Source organism: Drosophila busckii, unplaced genomic scaffold (genome assembly GCF_011750605.1).
Source record: "Drosophila busckii strain San Diego stock center, stock number 13000-0081.31 unplaced genomic scaffold, ASM1175060v1 chrUn_07, whole genome shotgun sequence".
Lineage (NCBI taxonomy): Eukaryota > Metazoa > Arthropoda > Insecta > Diptera > Drosophilidae > Drosophila > Drosophila busckii.
The window spans coordinates 1,057,724-1,067,523 of NW_022872723.1; the positions used below are offsets into that span (position 1 = coordinate 1,057,724).

The 9,800-nt window shown below is 44.3% G+C and overlaps 1 protein-coding gene across 1 annotated transcript; it reads left to right on the top strand.

The window, feature by feature from the left end:
- The first annotated feature begins 1,706 nt into the window (after positions 1-1,706).
- On the top strand, positions 1,707-5,021 carry LOC108597910 (cohesin subunit SA-1). The gene is made up of 8 exons (XM_017984528.1): positions 1,707-1,768; positions 1,821-1,908; positions 1,963-2,136; positions 2,196-2,397; positions 2,449-3,956; positions 4,017-4,325; positions 4,394-4,892; positions 4,945-5,021. Exons 1-8 carry the CDS (start codon positions 1,707-1,709, stop codon positions 4,980-4,982), a joined length of 2,880 nt encoding a protein of 959 aa, XP_017840017.1. The 3' UTR covers positions 4,983-5,021.
- Positions 5,022-9,800: the final 4,779 nt, after the last annotated feature.

Here is a 9,800-nt window from a genome sequence, read left to right on the forward strand (position 1 = left end):
GCAGCATGCAGCCACGTGCCTCATGTTCAGAGCGTCATATGCAGCTGGCCAGCGGCCAATGGCTAGTTCCGCCCTTGAATTGCCAACAATGTAAATGCAAAGGTTCGGATCGAGGTCAGATTTCGAAATCAAATATGAAATCGAAGTGCGAACAATATGCGAGCAGTCAGAAATTTTGAATATGATAGCTGACTGACCGCTCAAGTCCAATTACGCCAGCAGCAGCGGCAGCTGTTATTGATCTCTCTCTTTCGACAACACTCTATTTAAATAACACAGGAGCAGCTGGTAGTCGAGGCTGACAGCTTGCTGATCACTGAGCAGAGGGAGTCAATATTTGTGGCGGGCGAGTTCCAGGAATGCCCAAAATCTTATCGCCAGCTTTTTATCAGCGAGGAATGAGCTGCGTCATCAGTGCAGATTGAAATAATTCGTCGTTGTGAACTTGCCAATGTTGCCAAGTCATTCAATTGGCGGCCACGTCAACTGCGGCTGCGGTATGATCTTGTGATCTGCTTAGCGTGGAATATACCAACCAATGTTTGGTGGCCTCCACGATCGCGTGATAAGCAAAGTCAATATTTGTGTTTTATGATGAGAGCAGAGGGCGATTGTTTGGTCCTTGTTAGTCTCGATCCCGTCCAACGAAGGCGGCCTGCTTCAGATCAGACCGACAAGTGGCTGCCCAATTTGCGCTCTGTTTGTGTATTTTTGTGGGCGCAGGCGGAGGCAGCGGCCTGGCTAATTGTTTGCCGCTCTGGTTTTAGCTCCGGCTACCTAACCTGACCCACAGCAGGTCCGTTTTGACCTGTGTGAATGCCATTAGGGCAATTACGTTGACCCTTAGCTTGCTTCTGGATTGAATGATCACAGAAGTTTGGCGGCAAATGTAATCACGCATCTTGTTTACCACAAGGCTTGACGTGGCGGTGAGAAAACAGAACTAAGTTACAATTCTAGCAATTGATTTAACAGGTCAACAATTACAGTTCCAACTTATTGGTGCAGCTGAGATCCGGCGAGCACGTTCATTTGCAAGGTCCCTAATACAATACAAATATTTTGATAGGTTTCCACAAAATATTAATATAAAAAGTGAAATATCGAACATACAGACAGTAACATAGGATGCAGAGCATGGACCGAAATATACTTGAATTATTGAAATAAACTCTATGATTGTCTTCCAGAGAGTTTCAATAAAGTTATTTCAACGTCACTACTGAATATTTAATATAAAGCTACATTTAGTGTACATGCTTTGATACGCTTTGGAAATTTTTACAAAAATACATAAATAGAAATTGTGCAAATGTATGTAACAGGGATAGGGAGGCGTGGCAGACTCCGTGAAATATATGCAGCAAGACACGATGAGTCGATATAGCCACTTTCGTCTGAATGTAAAAGCAATAAGAGATGGTTAAAATATGTTGTGAGCCTTGTACATAGAAATCATAGGCGACTTATAAATCATCCAAAAATAAGTCATTTTGTTTTAATTTTTAATTTAATTATAATGATAAATACATGTTTTCATTAAGTTTTGTTTCTGAATTCGATTAATTCACTGGTCGGCACAGATTGGCAGCACCGTCATTGGAATCGATAGCTTCCCACGTGGCTCACTTAAAAATATCGTTAGTAAAGCACAGCCTTTCTTTAAACAAAGTTTACTGAATACTAAGGATTGCATAATCAGCAATATGGTTCTGCCCGAAGAGATACTGCGAACGGAAGTACTGGAGGCTACCGAGTTGGATGCGAGGTAAGCGTGGTACTAATTGAGCTTATTGGGGTGTCGAGCAGACTTCTTGCAGATGCGAAAGCCTTGACGATGTTGGTTCTGGACCAGAGAAGGAGGATAGCTTGCTTAAGCTTGTGTGCAGTCAGAAGTGTCGCACTGAGGTGAGCTGCATAACGGACTTTTTATTCAAGTTTCTGAGATTGAGCTTTCCTTAGAGCGTCTGTGAGATGTGGATCACGCTTTATAGGACAAGTTGCAATGTGGCCTTTATTAGATTCGTGCAGTTCGTTCTGGAGGCCAGCGGCAGTCGCTATCGCATTCCGGAGACAACCGAGCCACCTTTCGACTTTGCGGGCTTGCTGGTTGAGGCCACCGTTCATTTTGCCAATGTGAGCAATTCCGTTTATATTGTCTGAGCCGTATATACATTTATAACTGTATATTCTAGAGAAGCGTAGCATATCCGTTGATACTAAAGTCGTCCAGAATGTTTGTCCAGAGTGTGGGCGACTTTGTGCTGCAGCTGTTTCGCCTGGTGGGAAGTACGTCAATTCTTCTAGATGGGTACTTTCTGGAGCATATCTCTGGCTTCCTCATGATATGCGCCGACTCGAAGGTGCGACCCTTCAGGCACACTAGCACGATGATAGGTAATAAAATACCAATTACTAATTATTGATCACTCATGCTACTTATTGCAGCGCTTAAAATGATGACGGCGTTGAGCGACTTGAGGTGCGTGCCTGCCGAGCTCTGGTTGCAGCTGTTTGATGAGATATTCCTTGCGCGCAGCAGCGACGTAGTCGAGGACATTCGCTATTTGTGCGTGGTGGAGTGTCGCCAATGGCTGGACAAGTGCCCGGAGAGCTTTTTGCAGGCGGAGCATGTAAAGCACATGTTCCATGCTTTGCAAGACAACTGCAGCAAGGTGTGTGAGTGCAGCTTGGAGGCGCTCACTCAGATCATCCAGCACCCAGAGCTGCGCGAGACTTGTCTACAGAAGTGCCTCGAGTATCGCTTGACGCTGCTTGGCCTAGCCATGAGTAGGGAGAGCGAGGTCGCTGTACTGGCCATCCAGGTGCTGAATCAATGCTACACGAATATGCCTGAGATACTCGACGATTCCATGGAGCAGGTGTTGCAGCAGCTGGTCTTTGGCGCCCATCGGGGCGTGGCGCAGGCGGCGGCCAAGCTGATACAGCTGCACAGAGGAGCGGACGCGACGGAAGAGGAGCGCTTGCGCAGTCTGGTGGAGTTCTTCATGCAGTTTGGGGAGCATGAGCATGCGGCCTACATGGTCGATGCCTTCTATGGACAAAGCGACATTGTGCTTGCATGGCCTGCCATGGTAGACATGCTGCTGAAGCCAAACTACCTGAGCTGCCAGGAGACTTCAGTGATGGTTGAGATATTGGTACGGGCCGTGAAGCAGGCGGTAACTGGCGAAATACCCCCTGGACGCTACACCCAGGATTTAAGGCGACAGCCGTTGCCAAACGGCGGAAAACTGGCCACTGCGTCGTTGCTCTCCAGGCTGACCACATTGCTGAGTCAAAGCCGCGGGCGTGGCCATGATCTGATAAACATCTTGGAATTGCCGCAGTACATGGACTTGGAGGACTCATCGGAACTGCATCTGCTAGAGCTTTTAGAGAAGATTAAAGAAATCATGTTCGAGCAGGACAACCTGGTTGTGCTGCAGATGAGCGCAATGACTTTGGATCACCTATATTCGCACAGCTCGACCCATGCTCACCACTGCCAAAAGTTGCTCAACGATGCAGTGACCAACTATAGGATTGCATTTAAAACCTGGCAACAAGCAAGCGACAAAGCAGCGACCATTGGACACGGCGGAGACGGCATCAGACGACTTATTGTCACACTGCGTCTTCTCCACTCGCTCTATGCGCGGTTTGACCTCAGCCAGTGGCAGCTAATCAGCCCCATTTTGTCCATGCTCCAACAGACAATTGGGGCTGCGACAGAGCAGCGCATTCCAGCGGTGGCCTTGGGACTCTACCTGGGTATTCTCTATGTTGGCATCTCCTGGGCTCTGAAGCGCCAAAAAGATGTAGATGAGGATACAGTCGCTGGCCAGACTCTGCTGGCGGCGGATTGCGAGGCGATACAAGGATCGTTGCAGGGGTTCCTTGGGGTGAATTTTCTGTTGATAGAGCACTCGCCTGCTATCAAAGTCTCCTGCGATGTAAGCCATGCCTGCAATCTATTAGATAACCCTTATAAAACCTGCACTTTCCTCCTATAGGCCTTTGTCTACTGTTGCGATCTCCTTGTACTGTTTTCGGATTCGCTGCGCCAGAGTTCCAGTGCTGCGATTAGAGCGCTGGAGTACAGATCTGAGGTAAGAGAGTATAGACTGCTAGAGGGCTTTCTGCTGCGCTATGTGTTTGCGGGTGCGGATGAGAATGAAGGAGATGCCCAACAGCTGCTCGAATCGGACATGTTCTCGGTTCTGCAGAGCAAGCGACGAGTCCTGGCAAGCTACTGCAAGCTGGTGTTTCACAATGTGATGCCAGCAATGCATGCTTGCATCATGTTCCAGTATTACGAGAAAGTAAGTTGTAAGTTTCCTCTCAGCTGACAGCTGATTCTCCTGACCGTGGGCTATGCTTCGAATTGCAGTACAATCCGGTCTTTGGGGATATTATGCGCTCGACTTTGGAGCACTGCCTTTCCATCAATGCGACAAACTTCGGCATGACTCTAATGCATACCTGCATGTTAGTTTATAAGCGCATTAGGGCAGCGCATAAGGATGCGATTGAGGCATCTGCTTCGCCTGAGTTTGCAAATCTGCTAAAGCTGGCCGAGCTGCTAGGCGAGGTCTTTAACATCAAGCTGCTGGACAGTCGCCCGGGTGTGCTGGTCCTGCATCGAGCTGGCATTAGCTTCGCCGCAGAGCTAAAGCCCCAGGATCCAGCTAACGCTCCGGAAAATCTTTTGTTCTTGAGTGTGATTCAACAGTTTGTTCCCCAGCTACTGGCCCAGGATATGTTCGAGGTGCTCCAGTTCATGCAGGGAATCAACGAGGCAGCCCTGTTATCCAATCGCTCTGCTGCCTGGGAACCATATTTGTCTTACCGGAACTGTCTAGAAATAAGTTTGATGCAGAGCTGCCGACGTAAGTGCAAAGCCAAGCTGCCTCAATAGATAAAATACTTTTTGTTTTACAGGCGCTGAGTTCCAGGATCTATCTAACAATGTAGAATAGTAAGTGTTTACCAACAGTACAGAATTTCCGATGCGGAATGCCTAAAATATATGTATTTGGGATTCCTTATCATTTGGTGTGCTTACGTTAACAAATATCTGTGTATAACATTTCTTTTAACATTTAATTTTTAACATTGTATTTTATTATAAATGAAGTCATAGGTCATTTTCTCTATGAGCCCCAAATAATCATGCATTTATTTCTAGTTGTATTCATATATACTAGCACATGGGATACTAAAGCAATCCTGATCGAATTTATGGTTCACAATTTGTAGTTGATGGCAACTATCCTGGTGAATGCTGGCATTTGCTTGGATTGGCAATCCTTTGGTCACATCATGTGCATTGAGTTCTGTGGCAGTATTACCATTGCCATTGATATTGCTGAGTAAAAGCTTCTCTTTCCATTAGCACGCAGCTCTTGTGTCAAATGTTTGACATTTTTATTCAGATATTGCATAATACCAATGCCTGTATTCAAATTCGGGGTGGCCTCCATTCAATCAAATGGAAGAGTAAAGGGAAGGTAGCAGCTGTAAATCCCATGTATCGAATTTCCATTTTATCGAAAGAGAGACATAGAGGGAAAGAGAGGGAGATTGAGAAGTGCAAAACAATTTTGAATTCCCGTGGACACTCGCTGACAAATTGACTAACAACTTTGTGGGTTCAATAGAAGATCCCAGCTCAAAGGGCAGCGTCTGTCAGAGAATGCACACAAAGTTACATCGCCTTTGACACCCGGTCCAGGTGATGGGCAGCTAAGAGGGTCATTCCCAGGATGTAAGTGTAATTGAGTGCGCGCGTCAAAAAATATTCGGTAAATGTAATTCAAGTACGAAGTACATTTATGTACGCTAATGGTTTTAGGTATCGGTGCTCACGTCCATTTCCTTGGCACATGCCAAGTGTAAGGCTGCGTATTGGGTTACAAAGACTTTCAAGAGACTCTGTCCAGCTGATGTCGATGTCGTAAAACTTCCGTCCAAACGGGAGATGCAAACTCCCAAATGTAGGTGCAGCGGCTGGAGCATAACAACAGAAGGGGAATAAAGGAGATTTCTGTTTTGGCACAGCTGTGCGAGTTGGAGCAACCGCAGCAGCTCATTAGCATGCCAGACTGTTGGTCTGCACAACATCTGTGATCTAATTTGACCCATCTAGAGATATTATGATCTCCGGCAGGTAGGGACCATCAATTTCGCGTAACGGGCACATTGAGCAACCGCTAGTGGCCGGCTTCTTTGTCGAGTTCTTGCTCGCGATTGCATTTCACGCTTACAGTAAGAGGCACAACAGGAACAGTTCAGCCAGCGGCACAGATGTGCTGATGTGATCCAAATCAGCCACGACAACGGCGGTTGCGGTTTAACGAGATGCGTCACCGCCTCCGAAACACGCTTCCACCTACAAATTGCAGTTCTCTCTGTCCCGCTCTACCTCGCGTTAGCTACTTTGGGTGTCTTGGTGTGATGTCTGCAAACGATAAAAATTCCACACTCTTCGCTTCGCCGATTGTTTTCTTGTTTTTGGCCGAGTTTAAGCGAAAGTGGGACACAAAATTTGGACCCTTAGCCTGACACGCGCATCTGTCGTCCTGCACAACAACGAACAGGCGTGCTGCTTTCGTTTACATACCCATTCGCTCCGACTCGGATGCAACAAAAATTTCGCAAGGCGACACGTGGCACTTGATTCATATCAAATTTCAGGCCGCAAATTGTATAACACAGAATGCCCAACTATTTGGAACTTCACATTTTGTTTTCAGTTGTCGAGTGTCAGCAAGGGTTTCTTATCCCTTTTATTATATTACTTTTTTCTGAGTAGGCCTCTCATCTGCCTCGCCAACTGTCAACTCATTCCGGCATATTTATGGCTACTTGCTCCCGGGCACAATTTAAGGGGAGTGCAACTGTTATTAGCCTAAAATTTATAGCTGAGCTTGCATGCATTTTGTATATGGTATTTAAGTTTTCAACTGCTTGATCTTGGATAAATAACCATTATAACTTAAAAGAAGAGAGCTACTTGTTTAATATATTAACATTTATTTTTGTGTTATAGGCTATTTTCCAACCTTACATACTATTGGATTCTAATGTGGCTCATCATTAAAATTCAATTTAAAATCGTAATATAAATACGAGAATCACCTGTACTACATACTAATATAATATATATGTGAATATGAATATATATATATTCCCATTGCGCTTGTAATATCTGTATATATGTAATTGTATTATATTTTAACACTAATTAATCGTTAACTCCTATGTTGAAAAGTAATAAATATGCCAAAGCGTTGGGTGCAGCAGACAATTTTTAATGTAATATGATGAGTTATCCCTTCCAAACAGATGGGCATGGGCAAGATTCAACGGATAAGTTAGATAATCTGTGTAAAAGTAAATACTTGGTGAGCACAACACTTATGTAGGCAGCTAGAGTCTCAATCTAATTAAATCAATTTAATAGTAAATTTAATAACAGCTTTTGGAAATTACATTTTTGTAAGGTTTGAAAAAATAATGTAAACAAATCTCCTACGACCTAGATAAGAAATAATGATTTACCAACACAAAAAAGTTTATTCCGGATTAAAAAGAAAAGTCTATAAGTTATCAACGATAAGCTACATAAATTGTACAAATATTAAGCTTATCTATTATATTCGTATAATATATAGTATAATTATATATTTTTAGCCACTCTTAATATAAAGATCTGATTCCACTGGATGGACCACACCTTTTCTTGATTTTCTTAAGTTTGAACGTATTTTTCCGAGAATGCAAAACGATTGGAAAGCGAAATTAATCATTTCAGCACAAGCCATGCTAAATTAGGTTTATTAAAATAAGACAAGCATACATAACAAATGTACGTAGGATCTGTATGTCAGGATCTGTGTCAATACAGACGAGCATGTGTGTCGCAAGCAGAGTGAGAAAAATACTTGTAGTTGCGTGTAAGAACATGAATCGTCCAATCCATCAATATCCACATTGGACGACTGCAAGTCCTGACATCGCGTCGTCTCGTGGTGTTGTCCTTAGACAAGCGGCAATTTTCATTGATAAATGCACAAATTTGTAGATTGTCAATCAGGGTCCGTGCGATCCTCGACATGTGTGCTGTCCTGTCCAGAATGTGTTTGCTGCTGTTGTTTTTGTTAGAGCTCTTGTCATTTCGTTCATATTTTTGTTGCCATTGCTGTGTTGTTGTTTTTGTTTTGTCGGTGATCCTAATGTCACTGCAAATAAGGCGCGCCGTGTGCTGTGCTTCTGCGCCGGTAGTCCTGCGAGTAAATCACTCGCATGTTTACAAATGTGTCGCCAAGGCATCGTGTAATTCAATCCTTGAGAGCAGGATGCATTCGGCAGCCGTCGCCGCTTGGCAAACCAATAAATACCACTTAGATGTATGCATGGCCCCTAACCGGACCCAGTGTGTCAACAATGTCATGTGTCGGCATGTTGCCCTGAGCCTCAGTGTGTCGTGTCCTTTGACACCCACACACACACACACACACACAAGATGCAGCTGAGAGTGCGCGGGACATGCACGTAAAATATAAATTCAAACACGAATCTGTTGCGCCTATTTCGATGATCCTCGTCTTCGTCTGCACCTTTTGCTCCCCATTAGCACGCGTCCACTTGGGACTCCACTTGAAGGGATAAACAGCCATGCGCAGCAGACGCAGAGCAGGATTCTAAGTCCTAAGACCTTGGCACAAGCTGCGTACTCAGCATGCTTCAAGTGCAGCCGGGTTAAAATTAGTTAAGCCCTGTCAGCAAATCTGATTTAGTGATGTTACCAGCGGCAGATGCAGCGTAGAAAAATCTTTGAACTCCCTGCTTGCAACCAGGCACAAATTAAATTTTTACTGACAACTTAATTAAGTAATTACAAGGAGGCTTTCTTCATTTAGTTTTGTTGTCGAGTGTTGATTTATTTACAGCTGCCTACAAAAAAGGTTGAGTCGAGGAGACCCAGAAAAATTCTCCTCCCTGTAACAATAAGAAATCATTTTAATTTCAACGCAGGAATTTAAAAATTTCATTTTTAATTTTCAGTGATAAATTCAGAGGTAAAGATAGTTATTATACAATAATATCACTATTTTATTTGTTTTTTTTTTCGACCGAGTTTAGTGTACCGAGTTTACAGTTCATTTCGCATGCAATATATGAAGGTCAAGTGGCATATAAGGGGTGTGTCGACCAAGGTCTATCTTTGTCACATCGACAGATCAATTAAATGCGAAGTTTATATTGACATTCGTCGGACTACAAGCCGAACAATTGCTTTAGGTCACAAGTCACTACCGTGACAGATGCACAGATGGCCCCATGACCGCATCTCGAGAGGAAGCAAGAGAAAAAGAAAGCGAGTGCTCAGACTTAGTGAAGTGCGTCCGATGCAGATTTGGGAAGTGGCCAGAAATTAATTCCGAGCGGCTGCGTGGTGACCATTCTTCACTAGACATATGCATAAAATGCAAAAGTTATGGATCGTTTGAAACTCGTAAGCCCCGTTCGAAGTGTTTGGGCTGACCATCGGCTGAGCGAGTTTCGCTCCCCCACTTCCGTTTCAAACTCATCTTCTTTGGTGATTTCAGCGTTTCAAGTGTATCAAGCGTAACCCGTGCTTGTCTAAACAATTAATCATGTGTAGCATCGTTTTGCGATTTTAACGACTGCGCCTGCTGTCAACGCATCCTTGGCAGCACTTCCACATCCCACTGGCGTTGGACGCCATATAAAAATGGGATGAGCCCTGATAAATGCTCCGCTGGCATGCC